Source organism: Macrobrachium rosenbergii, chromosome 9, assembly GCF_040412425.1.
Source record: "Macrobrachium rosenbergii isolate ZJJX-2024 chromosome 9, ASM4041242v1, whole genome shotgun sequence".
Taxonomy (NCBI): Eukaryota; Metazoa; Arthropoda; class Malacostraca; order Decapoda; family Palaemonidae; genus Macrobrachium; species Macrobrachium rosenbergii.
In genome coordinates this window covers 44,648,807-44,674,818 of record NC_089749.1, presented here as the reverse complement: position 1 = coordinate 44,674,818, position 26,012 = coordinate 44,648,807, and the positions used below count along the sequence as shown (strand labels likewise).

The 26,012-nt window shown below is 44.3% G+C and overlaps 1 protein-coding gene across 8 annotated transcripts in view; it reads right to left on the bottom strand.

Moving 5' to 3' along the window:
* RYBP (ring and YY1 binding protein) overlaps positions 1-26,012 on the bottom strand; it is a 69,315-nt gene that overhangs the window by 26,954 nt on the left and 16,349 nt on the right. For 5 of the 8 annotated variants that reach the window (XM_067109023.1, XM_067109021.1, XM_067109019.1 and 2 more), the window contains one exon: positions 20,026-20,145. In XM_067109023.1, the coding sequence (XP_066965124.1) occupies positions 20,026-20,114 (89 nt within the window). In that variant the 5' untranslated portion in view covers positions 20,115-20,145. Of the gene's footprint in view, positions 1-8,787; positions 8,827-20,025; positions 20,146-26,012 lie in introns of all 8 variants that reach the window. The other 3 variants (XM_067109020.1, XM_067109017.1, XM_067109016.1) reach the window with 1 other exon arrangement.

Here is a 26,012-nt window from a genome sequence, read left to right as displayed (position 1 = left end):
GGCTGCTTGGTCCGGGACAGGAGAGCAGAAGATTGGGAGCCTGTTCGACTTGTTCGTCGCGAACAGGTCTACCAGAGGTTGACCCCAAAGTCTCCACAGCGACTTGCACACTTCTTCGTTGCAAAATCCACTCTGTGGACAGAACCTGGTGCTTCCTGCTCAAGGAGTCCGCTCTCACGTTGAGGGCTCCTGAATGAATCTCGTTAGGAGCAGAATCTTGTGCTTCTCTGCCCACAAAAGGAGGTCTCTTGCTACCTCGCTGAGGGAGTAAGAATGAGTGCCCCTGTTTTTTTATATAAGACAACGCTGTGGTGCTGTCTGAATGAACCAGAACTGTTTGTCCCTGCAAACGAATGGTAGGAAGTTTTTGAGACTCAGGTGGATTGCTTTCAACTCCTTCTTGTTGATGTGCCATTCTTTTCTGTTGCATTCCACAAACCTGAAATTTCTTTTACCCCCAACGTCACTCCCCATCCTACTTCTGACGAGTCTGCAAACAGTTCGTGGTTCGGGTTCGACGGAAAAGAGAGAGACCTTTCTCTAATTTTCTTCGATCTAACCACCACCTTAGATCCTCCTTGATACGGTCCGAGATTGGAAAGGAGAAGGAGTCTGGAAGCGTTTTCCTGTTCCATTGCTCCCTGAGGTAGAATTGAAGGGGCCTCATGTGAAGTCTCCCCAGGAGACAAACTTTTCTATTGACGCCAGAGTTCCCAGGAGGCTCATCCAAGCCTTTGCGGAACAGGTATCCATATCCAGAAAGTTCTGGACTTTTTTGAGACAGTCCGAGATTCTTTGATCTGTGGAAAAGCCAGAAAGGAACTGTTTCCAGTCTCACTCCTAAATAGATCCTGGATTGTGAGGGAGATAGGTGAGACTTCTTCCAATTGATTAGAAGTCCTAGCTTCTGAGTCAAGTTGAGAGTTACTTTCAAATCCTCCAAGCACTGAGACTGAGACTGGGAAGAAGGAGCCAATCGTCTAGATAGAGAGAGATCTTTATTCCTCTGAGATGAAGAGCTTTGGCAACAGTGGACATAACTCTTGTGAATACTTGAGGGGCTGTGGACAGACCGAAGCACAGAGTCCTGAACTGATAAGTCTTCTCCTGGAAAACTAAACGAAGAAACTTCCTGGACGCGGGATGGATCGGAATGTGAAAGTAAGCGTCCTGCAGATCTATTGAGACCATCCAATCCCCCCGGACGAAGAGAATTGAGGACGGATTGCGTCGTCTCCATCGAGAAACTGGTTTTCTCCACGAAAAGGTTGAGAGAACTCACGCCCAGGACTGGTCTCCAGCCGCCTGAGGCCTTTGGAACAAGAAAAAGGCGGTTGTGAAAAGCCTGGAGAGTTGACTTCTTCCATCGATCTCTATCGCTCCTTTTAAAAGCATGGAGTCTACTTCCGCACTCAGAACCGAGCATTTTTCTAAGTTGCTGGAATATGCTGTCAAAGCTAAAGGTTCTGTTGCAAGAGGGGGCCTCTTGAGGAAGGGGATAGAATATCCTTCCTTTAGCACGGACGTGGTCCACTGGTCCGCTCCGATCTCCTCCCAAATTTGCCAGAACTGCTGAAGTCTGGCTCCTACTAGTGCATGGAGGACATGCAGATCACTTTTTAATTGAGGGTTTGATAGCCTTGGAGACAAATCTTGCTTTGCCAGGGAAACGAAATCCTGTACGGGTGAGGGCCTGCCACGAAAGGGCCTATCTTGATTAACTAGAGGACGAGTTTGCGCTGGCAGAGAAGGTTGAGGAGCTTTTGGTTTACGAGTGGATTGCGCCAAAAGGTCCTGTGTGGACTTCTGAGTAAGGGATTTCGACACTTCGGCCACAAGTTCTTGAGGAAAAGGTACTTCTTATCCAGAGGTGAGAAAAGAAGAGCCGATCTTTGAGTCCTAGAAACTCCACGGCGACAAAAGAGCACCAAAGTTGTCGCTTCTTAAGAACTCCTAACGTGAAGATGGAGGCTAACTCAGACGCACCGTCACGAATCCCTTTATCTAAGCAGGACATAACAGAAGAGAAATCATCGACAAATGCGGTGGAAAGACCAAAAGACTTTACCTTCCTACCCAAAGCGCCAATAGTCCAGTCCATAAAACTGATGACTTCCAAAACTCGGAAAACGTTCTTCAAAAGGTGGTCCAACTCTGAAGGAGAGAAGAAAATCCGAGCTACAGTTCATCATGAGAACGACGAGTAGAATCAACGAGACTGGAGAAGTCTCCCTGAGAGGAGGCAGAAGCTCCCAGAGAGAAAACTTCCCAGTGTCGGGAGCAAGCCTTCACCTTAGTAGAAAGCTTGGAAGGAGGGAAGCAGAAAGTGGTTTTCCCTGATCACGTTTGTCTTCCAACCAGGAGTTCATTTTCTTTAATGCCTTCTTGGCTGAAATAGAAAGCACTAACTTCATAAAGGAAGAGGTAGGAGGCTGGGTCTCTCCCGCACTGAGAGAGAGGGGAAGGTCTTCAGGCGCAGGTGCAAAATCCTCAGGAAAATTATCAATAAAGAGGGCTTAAGAAGCTTCTTATAATCCCAGCGAGAGGAGTCTGGTTCGTCTACAGGAAACTCTTCCACAACTTCTTCCTCAGACGAAATAGGAGAAAACCTTCCGCTTGCACATACACATCTTGTGAAGGAGGAGTAGGAGCCTGAATAAGAGCTTGAGGAGGAGCCTGAGCCTGAGTGGGCGCCACAAGAGGAGCCTGAACTGGCGCCACAAGAGGAGCCTGAACTGGCGCCACAAGAGGAGCCTGAACTGGCGCCACAAAAGGAGCCTGAACTGGCGCCTCACCTGGCGCTACCTGAGGCGCTTGAGCCTGAGAGAGCGCTAAATCTTGAGGGAGCGCCTGAGCCTGACTAGGCGGAGAAGAGCCTGATCCTGAGCCTGAACCAAAGGAGGATCAAGAGACACAGATCAAGGAGGCGCTTTCACTGGGCGCCCGAGAGCTCGAGACGAAGGAGGAGGCATCAAATACACTTCAGAAGGCTTTGCTGGAGAAGAACCAGGCCTTCGAGCCCGCCAAGAATGCTTCCAATTTTCTTGTGCATCGCTTATCAAGAAAGTCATGAGTAGACGAGGATCCAACTGGGGAACGATGATCAGTACAGCCAGGATCGTGATGAGGAAGAGGCGCAGAAGCCACAATAGGCTTACGTGAAACCAAAGGAGAAACACCGGGAACGCTGGGCAATACCGAATGGGAAGTCTTATACCTCTTGCGCAGCATGAGCCTTGCGCCTGGGAGAAGACTCTTCTGACCGACGAAAATCTCTCGGACTCTCCCAAAAACTACAGGAAGGCTGTGATAAGGGGAGCGAAATGGCTTCTTCTTCTGAACCGCTGAAGGCGAAAGATTCCTGGACCTCTTCAATGGTCTAGACTATGACTGGAAATCTCCAGCCTCTGCGAGGTTAATCACTGGAGCTTGAAGAAAGACACTTCCTTGAGTCGCCTTTCCAACGGGCGCCTGAAACAGCCTGGGAAACAACAGGACTGTTGAGGGGGCGGCTGCTCGGGAGCAGACCCCACTCGCCTCCCTTGGACTTTCAGCATGTCTTCTCCCAGGAGCAGGGGAGCTTGACAGAGGCTTAGGTCTAGGAGAGCAGTAGGCCGAGCAACCACCTCCTCCACCACACTAACACTTTGCACTGCACTTAAATTATTCACAATATCTTGGAAAGAATCCATACGCTCATGAAGGGATTTCACATTAACGCCAATATCCTCCATGGCCCACAATAAGGTTAAATCTGGCGTCCATCTGGACTTGATACTCAGACACGGTAACGGGTTCAGGGATATCAGAGTCAGGAATAGGAATATTAGTAGCCACGGGATATTAATAGAAGTTTCCTGCATAGCTAAAGGGAGATTCCGGTTTCTGAGAGAGAGAAGAAGAACTTCTAGCTAAAGCTTTCCTGGCTCTATCTTTCTCAAGCTTCTTTACATACTTAGATAGAGCCTTCCAATCTTTTCAGTCATACTGACACATTCATCACACTTCCTCTTATATGAACATTCCTGACCTCTACAAGCCACACAAATTGAATGAGGATCAAGACTAGCCTTGACCAACCTCGTCTTACAGCCTTTGCTGCATACCCTAAAGGTATAAGACCCAGAATCTGACATAATTACCAGAAAACCTGACTAAATAGGTGACAAATAACTGGCAAAGCCGCAAACCAACAAGAGAGTACTTCACCAAGTGAAAACAGCTCGATGTAGGCAGATACAATGAAATTTCGCTCGAGTACCGACAACAATGTCGCCTGAAGCGTGACTGGGGCAAAATTATTCTGAAGCATGTTGGAATAGTTCCTAGTACCCCGACAGAGGGCAGGTAAGGGCGATCACCCGATATTCGGACTGGCGCTGCCGCGCGTTTTGAAATTTTGCCGTGACGTCAAAGACTAAAGCTATATGTAACTAACAGGTAAGTTGTATGTGTTAAATAAAGTTTTATATATACTTAGCAAATAATTACATAGCTATAGTTTCTACTTTATGCAGCAGCTCAAAATTCGAAATTCGCAGTAGCACACTTTTGTTTTGGGTGTAGGTATGCTGTCCCTCCCACTATCGGGGAAGAATGGGTACAACGTAGCTAAAGAGATCAATTCGTTTATGCTCTATGTCCATGAGAGGGGAGGAGAATGGGTTCCGATCATGTAATCATTTGGTAAGTATATAAAACTTTATTTTATTATAAAAATGAAGTTTTCATAATAAAACTAATATTGTAATACTTACCTGAACACCTGAATTAGCCCTTAATCCCACTAGCCTGAACAACTCTCAACTGCCCATCCCACTATAGTGGGAATTTTAACAGCCAGCGTTACCAATGCTGCAGGTAAAATCTTGTCACTTGAGCTACCATAACAAACGGTTGGCAACGCTGACACAGGTGTGCGCCGACACGCCCCATTTTCGTCAATTGCTTTATTCAAGGTCAAAATTGATGTGGGGAAGGAGAGTGGGAATCATTCAGGTGTTCAGGTAATTACAATATTAGTTTTATTATGAAAACTTCATGTTGCAATACACTCCCCGAACACCTGAATTAGCCCGATTAACAACATTTTGAGGAGGAGGGATCAGTTCTATTGCACGCCCCTTTGACAACCGCAGAGATGGTAGCTCACCAATCTGCTCTGCATAAGATATCCATTTAGCCAAACACTCACCATATCAATAAATGGTTTCAGTGAAGAGACATGGAGAGTACTTTGATCGAGTCAGGTCAGTACTCTTGGCTAGGATACCTATCTAGTTAATCCTTAAACGCCGAGCCTCTATTTACAAAAGTGTCTCCCGTATACCGGCGGCATTCGGGAAAGAGCGCCGAAGCGGAAAAAAAGTTTTTTCAAAAAATCACAGCACACTTAGTTTTTACGATTAAGAGTTAATTTTTGGCTCCTTTTTTTGTCATTGCCTGAAGTTTAGTATGCAACCATTAGAAATGAAAAAAAATGCAACCATCAGAAATGAAAAAAAAATGCAACCATCAGAAATGAAAAAAAATATCATATATATAAATATTGGAATATATGACAGTGCAAAAAAAAATGTTCATATATAATTGTATACAAATCGCGCTGTGAGCAAAACGGTTAAAGCTAACGAGTTATTTTTTTTTCGTTGTATTGTACACTAAATTGCAATGACTTTGGTATATAACAAACTGTAAAACGATGAGAGCAACACAGAGAAAATATTATCACAAAATGATGCATGAATTGGTAACGTGTGGACGTAAAAAACTTTTTTTTTCAAAAATTCACCATAAATTGAAATACTGTGCTAGAGACTTCCCGTTTGTTGCAAAATGAAACTAATTGATTGAATATTACTAGAATTTAAGAGTTTTAGCTACAATTGCAGTTTTCACCATTTCGTCGAAAGTTAAAGTTCAATAAGTTCGAATTTTTCTATTTATCGTGATTTATATAAAAATATTTCAAAACTGATAAAAGCTACAACCATGAGTTATTTTTTGTTGTATTCTACATCATATTGCACACATTTTCATGTATAACACTTTATGTAATGCCTAACATAAAACGGTGCGAAAATTACAACAAGGTGACTCAAGAAATGCTGAGATTTTCAGCAGTTACTGTGTGCAGAGGGAAGGAAAAAGTTTTTTCAAATATTCACCATAAATCGAAATATTGTGCTAGAGACTTCCCGTTTGTTGCAAAATGAAGGTAAATGATTGAATGTTACTAGAATTTAAGAGTTTTGGATTACAATTGCGTTTTTCGACCATTTCGGTCGAGTCAAAGTTGACCGAAGGTTGAAATTTTGTCACTTATCGTGATTTATATGAAAATCAAAACTGATAAAAGCTACAACCACGAGTTATTTTTTGTTGTATTCTAAATGAAATTGCAAACATTTTCATGTATAACACTTTATGTAATGCCTAATATAAAACGGTGCGAAAATTACGACAAGGTGACTCAAGAAATGCTGAGATTTTCAGCAGTTACCGCGTGCAGAGGGAAGGAAAAAGTTTTTTTCAAATATTCACCATAAATCGAAATATTGTGCTAGAGACTTCCAATTTGTTGCAAAATGAAGGTAAATGCTTGAATGTTACTAGAATGTAAGAGTTTTGGCTTACAATTGCGTTTTTCGACCATTTCGGTCGAGTCAAAGTTGACCGAAGGTTGAAATTTTGTCACATCGTGATTTATAGGAAAATATTTCAAAATTGATAAAAGCTATAACCACGAAAGTTATTTTTTGTTGTATTCTACATGAAATTGTGCACATTTTCATGTATAACACTTTATGTTAAACCTAATATAAAACGGTGCGAAAATTACAACAAGGTGACTCAAGAAATGCTGAGATTTTCAGCAGAGTTACCGCGCGCAGAGGGAAGGAAAAAGTTTTTTTCAAATATTCACCATAAATCAATATATTGTGCTAGAGACTTCCCGTTTGTTGCAAAATGAAGGGAAATGATTGAATGTTACTAGAACGTAAGAGTTTTGGCTTACAATTGCGTTTTTCGACCATTTCGGTTGAGTTAAAGTTGACCGAAGGTTTAAATTTTGTCACATCGTGATTTATAGGAAAATATTTCAAAATTGATAAAAGCTACAACCACAAGTTATTTTTTTGTATTCTACATGAAATTGTGCACATTTTCATGTTAACACTTTATGTAACGCCTAATATAAAACAGTGCGAAAATTACAACAAGGTGACTCAAGAAATGCCGAGATTTTCAGCAGAGTTACCGCCGCACGGAGGGAAGGAAAAAGTTTTTTCAAAAATTCACCATAAATCAAAATATTGTGCTAGAGACATCCCGTTTATTGCAAAATGAAGGTAAATGATTGAATGTTACTAGAATGTAAGAGTTTGGCTTACAATTGCGTTTTTCGACCATTTCAGTCGAGTCAAAGTTGACCGAAGGTTGAAATTTTGGCACTTATCTTGATTTATATGAAAATATTTCAAAACTTTTAAAAGCTACAACCATGAGTTATTTTTTGTTGTATTTTAAATGAAATTGCACACATTTTCATATATAAAACTTTATGTAGCGGCTAATATAAAATGGTGCAAACATTATGACAAAGTGACTAAAGAATTTCTGAGATTTTCGGCCGAGTTAGCGCGCGGACGTAAGGAAAAGGTTTTTTAAAAAATACACCATAAATCGAAATATTGTGCTAGAGACTTCTAATTTGTTGCAAAATGAAGGTAAATGATTGAATATTACTAGAATGCAAGAGTTTTAGCTTACAATTGCGTTTTTCGAGTCGAGTCAAAGTTGACCGAAGGTTGAAATTTTGGCACTTATCGTGATTTATATGAAAATATTTCAAAACTTATAAAAGCTACAACCAAGAGTTATTTTTTGTTGTATTCTACATGAAATTGCGCACATTTTCATATATAAAACTTTATGTAACGGCTAATATAAAACAGTGCAAAAATTACGACAGAGTGACTAAAGAATTTGAGATGCGTCGCTGATGCTTTCTAGTGGGAGAAGAAAGAAATTCGCGCATGCGCAGCTGGATCACGCTTGTAAACAAAACAACAGCGTGATCCGTGAACTCCCAGCATCCCCCAAGGTGTGTGATTTAAAATTTTTCACAAACTAGGCCTGTAAGTATTTTTCCGCGAATATTTAAAAAACCTTTTTGTGGTCGACATATTTTACGTCCACTCGGCACCCGACAGACAATTTTCGTCGACGTAAAATACGTCCAGTCGGCGTTAAAGGGTTAAAACCTTCTCCTCACTACCAAACCCAAACCTATCCTCTTTAATCACACCTAGATCTTGATCCTAACATTATCAACATTAAATTTATCAATATTACAAGGGGGTTGGGGGGGGAAATCCTTCACTGCCTGCTCCGCGCCAAGGGGGCCGGCAGACCCTACCCACTTGGAGGCTTGCGGTTCTGCCATTACCCTCAGCACCCGTTAGGGCTGGTTCTGGAACAGGCAGGGAAGCTGAAAAGGAAGAAGAATTAGACATCCTAATACTACTATTATCTCTATCTGAGAAATGTTGAAGAAGACTAGCTGTTGAATTTTCCTTACTACTGTAATTGCAATACTATCCTCTATCTGTTTGACTACCATTGAACTTGCTAAATCCATCAACTGATCTGTAGCAGAAGTCTGAGACACTTGAGGCAATGAGAATCTGACTGATGTCTGCTGCCGTTACTAGCCAAAGACTTGCGATGATGAATGTAATCATCGCAATGAGTCTGGACATCACATTTAACCTTCCTACATACCTGACGGAATGTCTATCGTGTCTCAAGGTACTCATCCGTCTTTGCAGGAAGAAGAAGCGATGAGCGCCAGAGTCCACCGTCAGAGGCAGTCGAGGCCGACGCGAAGCCGGCGGCACGGTAGTAGAAGGTGAAAAGTCCGTGACGCACAATCGAGACCGGGAACCAGCGAGTCCAAATCCAAAAGACGTTCCACGTCGAAGATATCCAGAAAATCCAGGAGAAAAACCGTTAAATACAATCCAGGTCTTCACCACAAGTCCAAAATACAAAGAGAAGTCGGGCAATAGGATTAAAACCTCGCACTGCAGAAGGAAACAACCTTCCAGCAGCGCGAACAAAAAGCAATTGACGAAAATGGGGCGTGTCGGTGCACACCTGTGTCAGTGTTGCCAACCGTTTGTTATGGTAGCTCAAGTGACAAGATTTTACCTGCAGCGTTGGTAACGCAGGCTGTTAAAATTCCCACTATAGTGGGATGGGTAGTTGAGAGTTGTTCGGGCTAATGGGATTAAGGGCTAATTCAGGTGTTCAGGGAGTGTATTGCAATCTCCTTTTTAATATAACCTGTGCTAACAAAAAGTCTACATTGTGCTGGTCTGAGGTAGGCCGTACACTTTAGGTAAGCTTTCACTGTGCGTATGGGGCAAAGCAACATTTCTTCCAGACCATTATCCACAAAGTCATTAAGAAATGGAATGGAGAAGCCATCAAATCTTGGGTCATGGAAAGATGGGTTCTGGGTCTTGCGATGAAGTCTGGCAGAAAATTGAAAGCCATTTCCATCTATCCACAGGTGTGGGTTACATTGTAAGAAAGTGCATGAATCTCACCAACTCTTTTAGCAGACGCTAAAGCTAAAAGAAACACTGTTTTCAATGTTAAGTTCCTGGCTGAAGAAGTACTGATGGGTTCACAAGGGGACCGGGTCAAGGAAGATAAAACTTTTGTTATATCCCAATCAGGAGGTTTCAAATTTAGAGAACAACTTTTCTCAAATCAATACTTCTAGCTTTAAAAACTTTGGAGAGGGCCGAACTATACTCTTTCACAGCCAAGAAAGAGAAGTTTTTCTTGTTCCTCAGAAAGAAAAGGAAATCTGCTACATTTCTTACAGTTGTTTTGAGGGGATGTAGATCCCTCTTACTGCACTAATCCAAGAAGAATGACCATTTTCCTTCATATAGCTTGCGGGAGGATTCTCTAATCAAGCTGGCAATGACTTTTGCAACCTTTGTAGAAAAGCCTTTTTTTTCTGAGCTGCTGCTTGATAGTCTCCAGCCGTGAAGTTAAAGTGATTCTACTGACTGATGTATCCTTCCGCTGTGTTCTTGTTTTAGTAGATCTGGCTTTATGGGAAGAAGTCTTGGAATGTCTGTGAGAAGATGTTGATCCACACACCATTCGACTTGAGGTCGCATTGGGGCTACCAATGTCATTTGGAGACCCTGAGAAACGAAGCACCTGTTGATCACCCTCCTAATTTGGCTGAAATGCGGAAATACGTAAACGTCTAGGTTGTTCTACTGGTGATGTAACACGTCTTGCATAACAGAGTTTTGTCTGCAACTGGAGAGCAGTACAGGTGGTTCCATGGCTGCGAACAGATCCATTGCAGGGCCCGGCCACAAGCTGAGGAGTCTGCTCACTACTGACTGAAGCAAGGACCACCCCATCCCCACTACCTGTCCTGATCTGCTTAAGGTGTTTGCTACGATGTTCTTCTTCCCTGGGATGTATCTGGCAGTTAGCATCAGGCCCTCGAGTTCCGACCATAAGTGAATCTTGATAGCTATTTGGTTTAAGGAGCGGGAAGTCACCCCCGTTTGTTCAAATAGGAGCCAGCCGAAGTGTGGTTGATCATTAAAACTGTCACCTTCCCTTTCAGGTCTTCTTGGAAGTACTGCAGAGCTAACCAGGCTGCCTTCATTTCTAGCACATTTACGTGTTCTTTTTGTTTTGTCTTGCTCCAAGTCCCTGAAAAACACTTTTCATTTAGGTATGCTCCCCAACCTGTCCTGGATGCGTCCGAGAACACTAGCATTTCCAGAGCTAACAGGCCCAATTTCATTCCTTGGTGATAATTCTTTGGATTTCTCCACCACTGTAAATCTCTCGTGTTTTCTTTTGTTAATGCAATCATTTCTCCTGAGTTCTCTTGATTTTGGCTGTCTTTTTGTAACTTCCATTGTAGAGAACATATCCAAGCTCTGCCTCTTGGAACCAGTTTCTCCAGGGACACTACGTGCCTGATTTGAATCTGCCAATTCGTCATTGGATGTATGGGCTTGGAGAGGAACCTTCTCGAAATTTCTAGAAACTTCTCCAACCTTTGTTGTGATGGGAAAGCCTTCAAGATCTGGGTATCTACCATCATTGCCAAATACTCGATTCTCTGTGTCAGAACTAAATCTGACTCCTTGAAGTTTATCAGAATCCCCAGTCCTGAATATCCCTAAAATCAAGTCTCTGTCCTACCTGGCTTGGGCTGTAGAGAGTGAACAAATAAGCCAATTGTCCAGATACCTGAAAAGATGGATGCCTCTCTTGTGGACCCATGCTGAGACTAATTGAAAGGTTTTGGCGAAGACTTGGGGGGGCTGTCGCTAACCTGAAGCAGAGGGCCATGAATTGGTACGTTTTCTTTCTTGAGACAAATCGAAGGAATTTCCTGGAGGAAGGATGAATTGGGATTTGTAGATATGCATCCTGTAGATCCAGAGAGGTCATAAAGTCTCCCTGCCTGATTGCTGCCAGCACAGACTTCGTTGTTTCCATCTTGAATGGGGTGAGCTGGAGAAATTTGTTCAGTGATGATAGATCTATTACTGGTTTCCAATCCCCTGATGCTTTCTGTACCAGGAAAAGGCAGTTGTAAAACCCTGGCGACGGTTTCTTCACTACTTCCACAGCCCCCCTGTCCAACATATTCTGAATCTCTTGCTGTAGGGCCTTTTGCTTGGGGGGTTTTTCCTGTAGGAGGGCAACTTGAGAGGAAAGGGTGACAAAAGTGGTCTTTGATGGAAGGGAAGAACATACACTTTCTTCCAAGTTAGTACCATCCAATTCTCTGCCCCGGCTTTCTGCCACTCTTTCCACTTGTATCTCAGACAGCCCCCCACCCTGGTTAGCAGAAGTTGGGGGAGGCCGCCTTCCTCATCTGGTGGACACCCTTGATGGTTCTGGCTTTCGCTTTCGGTACCGTGAGGGAGCAGAGGAACAGTATTGAAGTCAATCTTCTTCTCTTTGTCTACCCCTGGACTGGGAACTCTGACAAAGGCTTTGACAAAAAGGTTGCTCTGCAGTTCTAGTCTGTTTACTTCTGTTGCAAGAAAAGGATTGCTTTCTCCATGAAGGTCTGCTAGATGAGGCGGGAATGAAATACTTAGCATCTTTCCTCCTGTCTGAGATCACCTCGTCGACTAAGTCTTGGAGAAAATATTTTATCCAGACATTTCAGATAAAGGGCTATTCCTGAGACTGGACCAACTGTCTGAAGAAATAAGCTTCTGAGGTACTGACATAAGGGAATCTCATTTTTTTCAAAAGAACATTAGCCCAAACATTCGCTCCATTTTTAGTCATATATTTTAAGGCTTTACCTGATGGAGGGAAGAAGTCTTTAATTACAGTCCAGGAATCAAGAGAAACAGTCTTCTGAATCAGTTTTAACAGGGGCCCTTAGCAGGTGTCAAGGCAAGAGGCCACTCTCGAAGTTCTTTTCAAACTAAGCCCCAGATTGACTATCTATGGAAGCATGTTCAATAGTCTTGAAAAACTTCCATTCACTATCCTGGGTAGGTAGGTGGGTTTCACTGATACATAGTACTTTGCCTGTCTAGGTAAGGGGGGAGGTAATGATTTTTGCGATCAGGAGGCAGCTAGGGAACCTTTATCTCCAGCAACCAGCAAATCAATTTAATTGACTTTACCATCCTTGTCAATGGTAGGCGAATGGAATGTTTCGTTTCCGCAGTTGAAAAGGCCACCTGTTCTAAGAAGAGAGAGAGAGAGAGAGAGAGAGAGAGAGAGAGAGAGAGAGAGAGAGAGAGAGAGAGAGATTATCTCCAGCAACCAGCAAATCAATTTAATTGACTTTACCATCCTTGTCAATGGTAGGCGAATGGAATGTTTCGTTTCCGCAGAGAGAGAGAGAGAGAGAGAGAGAGAGAGAGAGAGAGAGAGAGAGAGAGAGAGAGAGAGAGAGAGAGAGAGAGAGAGAGAGAGAGAGAGTAATAAAATGAAGTTTTATTTATACTTTCTACATTTCCTCCCCAACACCATGCCAGCCGCGTAAAACGGACCCAAGGTACTGCACTGATCGTAAGTAGTCTCGATATCCCTTAAGTATTGCGATACAAACACCGACTTGCACCCCAACCCTTTCCTTGCAAAATTGACACGAGGGATAAATTGCACTTAAATGCCAGAGACATAGCGACCGCTCTTATCTCATGGGGTTTTACCATGTAAGAGGAGAGGGAATCTTCGCTTACCTTGGAATGTGCTTCCGAAATCAAGTTCCTGAGAAAAAATGCCAGGGCATTCTTAGACAAGGGTCGAGAGGGATATTTCACAGGACACCAAAGGTTCCTTGAAGTACCACGAATGTCCTTCGTTCTGTGAAGATAAAACTTAAGGGCCCTTACTGGACAGAGAGTTCTTTCTTCTTCAGACGGCCCTACTATATCGGACAAGCTCTCAGAAGTCCGCAAGAAGTTCTAGCAGATCCGGGAACCACTCTTTTGCAGGCCAGAAGGGGCCTATCAAGATCATGGACAGGTTTGACGAGACTGGAGTTTGTTGATGACTTGTCTCATTAAACTGAATGGGGGAAAGGCATACACATCTTTGTCCAACCAGTCCTGCAACATTGCATCAGTCACCCATGCCAAGAGATCTGGTACTGGTGAGCAGAAGAGAGGTAGTCGGTGATTCCTGGAGGACGCGAACAAATCTATCATGGGTTTCCCCCAGAGTTTCCACAGATCCAGAAAAACTAACTGGTCTAATATCCATTCTGTGAGAAGGATCTGTCTCTGAAAAAAAGTAAGTATAGCTTAGTTTTACCAGACCACTGAGCTGATTAACAGCTCTCCTAGGGCTGGCCCGAAGGATTACACTTATTTTACGTGGCTAAGAAACAATTGGTTACTTAGCAACGGGACCTACAGCTTATTGTGGAATCCGAACCACATTATAGCGAGAAATGAATAAATTCCTCTAACTCTTCATCAGCCGGCGGCGGGAATCGAACTCCAGCCCATCGAATGACGGTCTGAAGCTCAACCAACTCGGCCAACAAAGGGCTAGGATCTGTCTCTGACAGCTCAATTCGTCCGCCAGAACGTTGAGTCTCGCCAGAACATTGAGTCTCCCCTGGATAAAACACGTTGTCACTTGAGTGTCGTTCTGGTGTAACCAAAGAAGACCTCTTGCTGCTTTGTACAGGGAGGAAGATTGGGTTCCCCCTTGTTTCTTGATGTGTTCCAGTGCCGTCGTGCTTTCAGAATGCACTGCTACTGTCCTCCCCCAAATTTCTGAAGCGAAGCACTGTAGACCTAGAAATATCGCCTGTAACTCTTTTACATTGATGTGCCAGTTTTGTTGTTCCTGAGACCAGGTACCTGACACTTCTTTTAACCCCAAAAGAGCTCCCCAACCTAGGTTTGAAGCGTCTGAGGTTGAAGAGATTTCCCTTCTGATAGCCTCTTCCTGGAATTCCACCATCGAAGGTCTTCCTTGATTTCCACCATTATCGGAAATACAAATGAGTCTGGCAACTTTTTCCTGTTCCAGCTGGCTCTGAGGAAGAATTGGCCGAGCAAAAGTTTAGTTCCAGAAATTCTTCGACTGTCTGGAGACACTTTTCTATTCTCTTCGGCACTGGACAAACCAGAAAATCCCAAGAGTTGATCGTCATTCCTAAATAGGGACTCTCCTGAGAGGGTGTCAGGAGAGACTTGTCTCGATTGATGAGAAGACCCAATTCTTGGGCCAAGAGAAGAGTTGTGCGAATATCCTCTGTACATTAAGCTTTATTCCCATCAAATCAAGCCATTTCGCTAGGGGAGCCACTACCCTGGTGAACACTTGCAGCGCCGTCGAGAGACTGAAGCACAGAGCCCAAAATTGGAACAACTTGCCCGGAAACACAAACCTGAGGTACTTTCTCGAAGTCGGATGCACTGGAATGTGAAAGTATGCGTCTTGCATGTCGATGGACACCATCCATTCTCCCTGGCAAATGGATGCAAGGACCGACTGGTTTGTTTCCATCTTGAATGTTGTCTTTTTGACAAAGACATTTAGAGCACTTACGTCCAAAATGGGTCTCCAGCTCCCCAAGGACTTGGGCACTACAAAGAGACAGTTGTAGAATCCCAGAGAATGAATGGCCTCTACTACCTCTATAGCCTCTTTCTGAACAAGAGACTCGACCTCTAGCAAGAGAGCAGCAAATCTCTCTAAGCCTGGAGAGTAAGCTGTCAATTCGACAGGCTTGCAGACTGGAGGAGGTTTGTTCAAAAAGGGGATAGTGTAGCCCTCCTTCAGGACACACACTATCCAGGATTCCGTTCCCTTTTGTTCCGACCATTCCCAAAAGCGGAAGAGCCGCTCTCCTACCTGAGTACGGAGGACCATGACTTCATTTTTTGGAGGAAGACTTGGAGGAGGACTTCTTGATGGAACACTGTGGGAAACGGGTATATGTTCTGGTTCTAGTATGTGTTCTAGAATGGGAGCTCCAAAATGGAGTAGGTTGCAGTGGAGACGAAGATCTGGGAGGAGGAGTCGAAGAATCCTTGGGGCTTCTCGCCGATTGGGAGAGCAGGTCCTCGAGTGTTCTTTTTCTGCAGGTCAGAGGCAATGTCCAGTACTATAGCCTGGGGAAAAAGGTGTGTCTTGTCCAAGGGGGAGAAGAGGAGGGCCGATCTCTGAGACGGAGTGACACCTTTCAAATTAAAAGAACACCAAAGCTCCCTTTTCTTAAGCACACCCATGGCGTACAGACTAGCTAACACCTGCGTACTATTGCGAACACCCCTGTCAATACAGGAAAGTACTCCTAAGAGATCCAAAGAGATTTCTTGAGGTAACAAGGCGCAATCTCTATGTTTGTGCGTTAGTGTGCCCACCACCCAGTCTAGGAAGCTCATCACTTTGAAAACCTTAAAAATATTCTTGAGGTGTGCTAGTTCCGAAACTGAAAACATAATTTTGGCTGAGGAGAAAGCTGATCCCCTACCTGAGTTGATAAGGCTGGAGAAGTCTCCTACAGAGGAGGCAGAGACCCCCAGGGAAGGAGCTTCTCTGGTCGCATAAAAACTGTAGCTCGATCTGGACAGCTCAGAAGGTGGGAAACAAAAAACTGCTTTGCCTTGTTCCCTCATCTCAGAAAACCACCCTTCTACTTCCTTCAGTGCCTTCTTCGCTGATGAGGAGAGAACCAAATTTGGTAACCTCGAAGAACCGACTAAGGGGGCTTCCATAAATAAAGTCGAAGCAGGAGAGGAGGGAGTAGCTGGCAAAAAGCAGCTTGGAAAAGTCGCTAGCAGGAACCTCAACAACATAGAGTAAGCCGATGAAGGAGCATCTTGATCTGGAACCTATTCCTCAGAAGAAACAGGAGAAAGCAATAAGTCTGCTGTCATCTGAGCTGTAGGAGGAGCCTTCTGAAGCAAACTGAGAATATTATCCAGTTTGCTCTGAATCGGGTCAATGAAGGAGGAACAATGTCTGAGATGACACTACCATGAAGCGGTGGAGGTGTGGGCACCAACGGGCGCTCGGTGGACGCTGTAGAGACGGGAGCCCGTGACGAAAGCTGATGGCGAAAAGGCACCAGTGGGCGCTCATCCGCAAATGGGAGCCTGGGTGCTTCGATGCTAGTTGCTGGCCACTCGAGCGCTGATTGTAGAGATGAAGGTGCTGGGTGCGCAACTCCTGATGAAGTAGTTCCTTTATTCGACAAAGAACATCAATGCGCCGCAAGGCGCTTCAATGCCAATTTACGACTGTCGTCAGAAGAAGCAGAAGAGATTTGTTCCGGACTATCCCAGTGACTGCACGAGGGGCGCGCTGAATCCTTGCCCTTCTTACAAGGAACAGAAGATATCTCAAAATCCACTGCACGCCTTTTCAGCGGGCGTGACTTGTCCGCATAGCGCCGTGCACACCTAGGACTAAATTCTTCGGAGCTGGAGGACATACAGCCAGCACTCACTTGAAGGCCTTTCCAACAGCCTTTGGTTGCAGTCTGGGAGTCATCAACAGTCTGAACTGAGGGGGTGACTGCTCAGGGACAGACCCCACCGACTCCCTTAGGCTACCAGTTTGACTCCTCCCAGGTGCTGGGGAGTATGTCAGGGACCTTGGCCAAGGAGAATCGGCAGGCCGAACAGCCACCTCCTCCACTACCACTGCACTTGCACTGGGTGCCACGGGGCGCTCTGACTCACTCTTATCCATTAACACTTTTTACCGATAACACTAATTTAGCGATCAATTGCACAATTAACTCAAAGCGATTGTCGATTTTCGACTCCAGACTGACGATGGTGTTGGGATCGGAAACAGGAGCGCCAGGTAAAGGAGAGGGTTGCACAGGTGGAGGAGATGGAACAGGATCGGAAGAAATTACGGGTGCAATTGCATCCGACTTGGCAGATGAATCCTGACTAACTAAAGCTTTACAGTGAAACCCCCGTATTCGCGGGGATGCACACCGCAACCCTCCCCCGAATAGCTAAAATCTGCGAATACTTAAAACCTCTAAAAACACTTAGAACTGCCCATTTTGATAGATTAAACACAAGAAAAACCATGTAAAAATGCTTACACCTGAGTATTTTAATAGTTTTATCACAAAAAGTGCATTTATTCATAAAAATTATATGAAAATACAGTAATTTGTGAATATTTGTGAAAAATACCGTGATGGCGAATTTTCCGCAAATAATGGGTAGATGTGTTCCACACAGAAACCCACAAGTGTGTGTCTGCGAATTGTGAGAATCAGGGGGTTTACTGTACTAGATCCCCTAGCAATAGGTTTCCTTTTCCTATCTCTAGCTAGTTTCTAAAGATGTGAATCTAAAGTCTTCCACTTCTTTAAATCCCAGTCGCTACACTCCTCACAACGTAAATCCATTGAACATGTTTGTCCCGTACACTGAACAAAAACAGTGTGAAAGTCATAAGATTCTTTAGTCAGTCTAGTATTGCAGCCTTTGCTACAATACCTAATACTAGAGCTGCTAGTGTCAGATATCCTGGAAAACTCTAAGACAAGTCCAAAAAACAGGCAAAAATCGTAAACCAATGATCAAAACTCGCCTAACACTATCTTAATTAAGCCGAAAGGCTACAAAAATAAATACTTCACCAATCGAAGATAGAGCAAACAACCAGTAAAGTATAAATTTCAAAATTCAAGCTGTTGCCAACCACACTCCTTCAACCACAGCCAGCAGAAACAAATTGAAGCTCTTTGCTATGTTGTACCTCTTCTTACACCCGAAAGTGGGCGGGGCACATCACCATAACCAAAACAAACTAGCTTGACCCACAATTTCAAAATTTTAAGCTGCCGGTTAAAAGAAACGAAACTAATAGCTATGTAATTACTGGGTAAGTTACTTATATAAAAATTAGTATTATTATTAATTATTGTTATCATTATTATTAATATTATTATTATTATTATTATTATTCAGAAGATGAACCCTGTTCATATGGAACAAGCCCAGAGGGGCCATTGACTTGGAACTCATGCTTCCAAATATGATGATGTTAATTCGAAAGAAATACAGAAAGAGATCAGTTTTTAGAAAAAGACAAATTAACAAATAAAAAAACAAATAACAATGTACGTACATTATTCAAATGCAGTACAAGAATTGCATTACTAAAGTAATGCATTGCATCTTTGCTTGAACTTTTGAGGTTCCAATTTCACAACATCCTCTGGAGGCTGTCCCACAGTCCAACGGTGTGAGGAATAAAGGACCTCTGGTACTGAGAAATTTGACAACAAGGAACATTTACTGCATATAGTATTGGTGCTGCTATTGAGCAAATCTGGTTGCTCCGAAAAGGGGATCAGGGATCAATTGTGAATATGTAAGAATCTTATAAAAAATTGACAACAGAGACCATCCGTCTTAGGTCCAAGTCTTAACTGCTAATATAAGGAAACAGAAACCTACCACCACGAACAACCCTATATAAAAGAGATAAATCTCTGGCAGAAGCAGACATCCATACTGGTTAACAGTTTTCTAGTAAAGGAAGGACATATGATCTAAAACAGGCTGCAGTGATTTTATCACTGTTTTAAATACATGAGGCCTTACATAATATAATACCTAACTTTCCTGCAGCATTTGCTGACACTTTCATTAGATTTTTCTCAAAGGTAAGATGTAAGTCAATAGTTACATCTAGAATAGTTAGACTCATTCAGCAGAGTCCCATTCACCTGAAGGGGGAGGGTGGGGTAGAAAATCTGTATAAGATCTGCTAATCAATAGTGTTTTCGTTTTACTGGAGTCCAGCCTCATATCCCACCGACTACACCATTCACTGATTCGTTCCATATCTTGACTGAGGCAGGTTCATTTCTCATAAGTAGACACTTTACTACACTCACAAGTGTTGCATTGTCGGCATGCTGAAGAATCTTGTTTTCCAGGCCAAAAACCATATCACTTGTATACACTAAAAATAACAGTGGACCAAGAACACTACCCTGTGGAACTCCACAAATAATAGGTCTTGGTTTGTCAAAGATCCCATCAACAGTAACTCGCTGCTATCTAACTGTAAGGAAACCTTAGAGTAATCCTAAAACATATCCACCCCCTCAAAGATTCTGAAGTTTATATATAAGTGCCTTGTGATTTACTAAATCGAAAGAAGCACTAACATCTATTTGAATTATTCTGCACCCAAAACCCTTATCAAAGTTCTCTTACAAAAGGCAGGTCAAGTCTAAAAGAGCATGTGGAATGTAAATATTCTACACAAATTGTAGAGAACAGGTGAACTTGGCAGTCCATCTGGGTCAGCTAAGCATTCTTCTTCTCTTTTCTTTGAATGCCAGTCGCTCCTACAGCACGAAGATGTAAGCGAACATTAACAGTAAGTCAGATTCATCATAAATAATAATTACAATTCCACACCTTTGTTATAACTCTATTATATTCTACAAATATTTATAATTAAAACAATACACACCTTGTTGAAGTACCCTTTCGGACATCACACATGAGACATTTAAATGCCTCTGGAGAGTTCCTATATGTGCAAACACTACAGTCCCACATGTTCTCTTCCTTATTACCCCTCTTTACTCTTCTGTGGTAAGAAAGAAAAAATCAATTATGAAAATTCCAAAGTACAGGTATTCATCAGAAAACCTAATAGTGTGGCTTTAAATATCTGCCTTATACAGTACTACTGATCCATCTGATAATTATTGTAGCTTGAAAAAAATACACTTTCACTTAAGGTAGCAGGTACAGTAATATTTATAATCTAACTTCAAATCATAATTTCAAATGTCACTTTCAATAAATCTTCAACCTACGAAATTTTCACCAAGCAAAAAGGGAATCTGATAAACCTGTTCAAAGTTGAAAGAATTGCATCAATGACTACTCAAATAATAAGGTGGCCACAATAAATACCTTGAAGTAATATACACACAAAAATAAAAGGAAATGACAGTTCTGAGATAACTTCTTTCTTGTTTCACTTACTGTGGGTTCATCAAGACCAAGTCATTTTAAAATAGTCTAATATATAGTGGTCTTATATGATGATCTTAAAAAAGCCATACTTTCCCAACCATACGAAAAATGATATTTTAATGATAAAATAAAGTTTGTTCATACTTACCTGGCAGATATATATATAGCTGTATTCTCTGTTAGTCCGACAGAATTTCAAAACTTACGACACACGAGTGGGAGATCAGGTGGTTAGTACCCATTCCCGCCGCTGGGAGGCGGTATCAGGAACCATTCCCATTTTCTATTCAGATTTTCTAGTGCCACTGTCTCCTGAGGGGAGGTGGGCGGGCACTATGAATATATATATCTGCCAGGTAAGTATGAACAAACTTTATTTTATCATTAAAATATCATTTTGCTCATGAAACTTACCTGTCAGATATATATATAGCTGAATACCACCATTGGAGGTGGGTACAGACAGAATAGGATTTGGAAAAAACACACTACAAGTAGGTGAAAGATATTTTGGTTCCTTACCTGTTAGCATAGCTGACTTCGTGATTACTGTCACCCAAGTCCGCTTCTGCTTAACTAGAGTCTCCAGCAAGGGTGTGACCTGTATAGCTGGTGAGTTCTAGATGATCTGTCAACGGGGACGTGACCACAGTGTGACAAGACCATATTGACCATACAATGAGGGCAAACGAAGCAAAAACCAACCACCTGACCAAGCCTAACTAAGTTAGGATAACGCAACTAAAGCTAACGATTGGGAAGTCCACCACAGGCAGTCGACCCAACAACCACAAAAAAAACACTATCCAACCATTTTCTATAGGATAGGATGAGTGTCATCCCCTGCCCCCAGGAAAGTATCTCATGAAACGTATGGTCCCAGCGAGAAGCAGTTCTCATATGTCGTCTTCACATCTCTCAGGTAGTGTGAAGCTTAACACAGAGTTGCTCGCCAAAATGTGGCACCCAGAATGTTGCTGAGTGACATATTTTTCTGAAAAGCCACTGAAGTCGCAACCGCCTCACCTCGTGAGCATTGACTTTCAGAAGTTTCAAATCAGAGTCTTGACAGGATGAATGGGCTTCTTTAATCGTATCTCTCAGAAAGAAAGCCAGAGCATTCTTTGACATAGGTAAGTCCGGTCTCTTTACGGAACACCATAAACTATCTGAGGGACCTCGACTTTCCTTCGTCTTGTCTAAGTAGACTTTGAGAGCCCTAACAGGGCAAAGGACTCTCTCTGGCTCTTGAATAAGGATTTCAGCCATACCCTTGATTCAAAACTCTTGGGCCAAGGGTTAGACGGGCTTTCATTTTTAGCTAAAAAGGAAGGGCTTAAGGAACAAACAGCGTTATGCCCTTTAAAGCCTATATGCCTACTAAAGGCTTGCAGTTCACTAACCCTCTTTGCCGTTGCTAGAGCGGTTAGAAAAATAGTCTTCCTAGTAATGTTCCTCAATGACGCAGAACGAAGAGGCTCAAACGAACTGGACATGAGGAACCGAAGCACAACATCCAAATTCCAAGAAGGAGTCCTTAGCCGAGGCACCTTCGAGGTTTCAAAGGATCTGAAGAGATCGTGAAGGTCTCTGTTGTTAGACAGATCCAAGTCTCTATGCCTAAAAACAGAAGAAAGCATGCTTCTATACCCCTTTATAGTCGAGACTGCAAGTTTCACATCACTCCTCAGAAATAAGAGGAAGTCTGCTATCTGGCTCACAGAGGTCGTGGTGGAGGAAATGCCCTTCTTTCTACACCATCTCCTAAAAACGGTCCACTTCGATTGGTACAAATTGCTGGAAGAGAGTCTTCTCGCCCTGGCAATAGCTTTCGCCACTGGTCTAGAAAAACCTCTCGCTCTGGCCAGCTTCTCGATAGTCTGAATGCAGTCAGACACAGAGCGGGAGGTTTTTGTGGTACCTCTCGAAGTGGGGTTGTCTGAGTAGATCGACTCTCATGGGCAGAGATCTCGGAAAGTCTACTAGGAAGGACATGACCTCTGTGAACCATTCCTCGAAGGCCAAAATGGGGGCGATCAACGTCATCCTCGTCCCTTCCGGCAGCGCAAACTTTCTGATGACTTCTCCGATGATTTTGTGCGGAGGAAAGGCATACACGTCCATCCCCGACCAATCCCAAAGAAGAGCGTCCACTGAGAGAGCTCCTGGGTCGAGAACAGGGGAGCAGTAAAGAGGAAGTCTCTTCGTCTTGGAGGTTGCAAGAGATCTACCAAGGACGTCCCCAAAGCTTCCACAGTCCTTGACACACCTCTTGGTGTAGGATCCATTCGGTCGGGAGCAGTTGTCGCTGCCGACTTAGAAGATCCGCACGGACGTTTCTCGCCTGCAACAAACCTCGTGAGGATCGTAATCTGTCGGGCCTGTGCCCACAGAAGAATGTCCTTTGCTAAGGCTTAACAGGGACCGAGTGAGTTCCCCTGTTTCTTGAGGTATGAAAGGGCCGTGGTGTTGTCCGAGTTGATCTGGACAACTCGGTTGAGACTCGCTCCTCGAAGAAAAGAAGGGCCAACTGAATCGCCCCAATTCTTTGAGGTTTATGTGCCAGGACACCTGTTCCCCTCTCCAGGTGCCCGACACTTCTTCCCTCCCCAGTGTTGCTCCCCACCCCGAAATGGACGCGTCGGAAAACAACACTAGGTCGGGGTTCTGAAGTTGAAGAGAAAGGCCTTCTGCCAACTTCGAAGGATCGAGCCACCACCGAAGGTGATTCTTTACCTTTGGCGAGATACTCAGAGAAGCTTCCAGATTCTCCTTGTCGTGCCAGTTCTCTGCAAGGAAGAATTGAAGCGGTCTGAGGTGCAGTCTCCCCAGGAAACAAACTTCTCCAGTGATGAAATGGTCCCCAGCAGACTCATCCATTCCCTCACCGAGCATGTTTCTTTCCTCAGGAAGGCTGAAACTTTTTCTAAACACTGAAGTTGTCTTTCTTGAGACGGAAATGCTCGAAAAGCCACTGAATCCATCTGAATCCCCAGATAAACGATGGACTGAGTCGGGGTCAGATGGGACTTTTCGAAATTCACCAGAAGTCCCAGGGACTTCGTCAAGGTCAAAGTCGTGTGAAGATCCTCCAGACACCTTGTCATTGACGAGGCTCGAATGAGCCAATCGTCCAAATAAAGGGAGATTCTTATTCCTCCAAGGCGAAGCCATCTTGCAACATTCCTCATCAAGATCGTGAAAACCATAGGAGCTGTGCTGAGCCCGAAGCAAAGGGCCCTGAACTGGAATACCTGTCCCCGCAGGACAAATCTCAGGTATTTCCTCGATAGAGGATGTATAGGAACGTGAAAATAGGCGTCCTGGAGATCGAGAGAAACCATCCAGTCGCCTGGTCTTAGGGCTCCCATGACCGACTGGGACGTCTCCATTACGAACTTTTCCTTCAGAACGAAATGGTTCAACTTGCTGACGTCCAGAACTGGTCTCCAACCCCCTGACTGCTTTGGAACTAGAAACAGCCTGTTGTAAAAGCCCGGGATTGTAAATCCGAGACTTGCTCCACAGCTCTCTTCTCGAGCATTTGATCGAGCAGGTTGAAAGAGAATTTGCTGTTTCTCCTGATGATAGGATGGCGACAGATCTATGGGAATCGTAGTCAATGGAGGCAATACGAGGAATGGGATCTTGTATCCCTTTTCGATGACTTGGAGGGACCAGCTGTCCGTCCCTCTCTCTCTCCAGGCTTTTGCAAAAGAAAGAAGCCTGGCTCCTACCGGTGTCTGAAGGTTTAAGGAGTCATTTCTTGCCCCTGGTCTTAGAAGGGGCTCTACCTCTTGAGGGACCTCTGCCTCGAAAGGACGATCTAGAGGAAGATCTTCCACGAAAGGGCTTCTGAATCTTGGAAGTCTGTCCAAGGGAAGAAGTCGAAGGGGCTGCAGGACGTCTAGAAGACTGGGCCAGGAGGTCCTGAGTAGCCTTCTCTTGCAATGTGGAGGCCATATCCTTGACTAAGGGTTGGGGAAAAAGATGGCTAGAAAGCGGAGCGAACAACAATTCTGCCTTCTGAGTAGGAGAGACCGACTTTGCCGTGAAGTTGCAGTAAATGGCTCTCTTCTTTAAAAGGCCCGCACAGAAATGGGCAGCCAGTTCTTGAGCCATCCCTAACCGCCTTGTCCATACAGGATAGGACACTAAACAAGTCTCCCAGGCTAATGGAGTCAGGGCTACGAGCCTGCAAATCCAAGACTCCCAGGCACCAGTCCAAAAGTTAAAAACTTCTAAGGACCTGAAAAGGCCTTTCAGATGGTGATCAATCTCAGATAAAGACCAGGACACCTTAGCTGAAGAAAGGAGAGACCTTCTGGGAGCGTCCACAAGGCTGGCAAAATCCCCTTGGGAAGAGGAAGGAACTCTCCAACCAACCTCCTCTCCTGTCTCACCAAATTCCTGCTTTTCCACTCAATCTTGATGGAGGTAGGGCGAAAGAAGTCTTGCACTGAGCCTTCCTGGAGTCCATCCACTCTTGAACCTTGCTAAAAGGCCCTCTTCAGTAGAGAGAGACGTAGCCATCTTCACAAAACCAGAAGACTTTTGTGACTTAGACGAGGTAAGCTGCGAGGGGAGGCGAGGAGCAGAGGGTTGAAACTTGTCCCCAAACAAGTCTTTCAGCAGCCTAGTTAAGACTTGGTAGTCTGCAGAAGCTGAAGAAGAAGATGTCTGATCCTCAACTGCAGGATCCGAAGCGCAAGAAAGCTCTCCTTCTTCCACAGGAGCAACGGAAGGGGCAGGAGAAGAACCGGAAGGACAAGTCCTTGCAGACCAACATGCAAAGGGACTTCTGCTTGGAAGAAGTCCGAGAGGAGTCACGAAAGTCACGAGCAGAAGAATCAAAATGAGAGTCCGACGGCGGAGTTCTCCCCCTTCTGGCGAAATCGGCGAGCTTCTTGACGATCGATCCGACGAGAGTCCTGGTGAGTGCGAGCAGCGAGGGAGGCGTCATGCCTCGCAGCAAGAAAGGCGTCTTGCGAACTGCAAGGAGGCGTCCTGACGAGCAGCAAGGAGGCGTCATGACGAGCAGCAGGGAGGCGTCATGTCGAGCAGCAAGGAGGCGTCCTGCCGAGCAGCATGAGAAGCGTCACGAGCAGCATGAGAAGCGGCCACGCTTAGCAGCATGAAGCGCCACGCTTGGCAGCGTGTGAAGCGTCATGACGAGAAACAAGAGGGTCGTCAGCGAGGCGGCGTCAAGCCTGGCAGCGTGAAGCGTATCAGAAAGCGGGAAGTGCGATCCCTGCCAAGACCAGTAAAACGCTGAGCAACAGGACTTCTAGCGGGCGGCATGAGGCGACGGCGAGCGAGGAGAAGGAGAAGGGGAAGGTTTAGACCTCTTGATCGGCAGCGGGAATCCTTTCGACGACGACACGCATCGGTCTCCTTCTGGGCCATTAAAGAAGCCAATTGCTCCTGCATGCCAAGGAGCAGCTTACGAGTAGGAGAAGATTCTACTTCAGG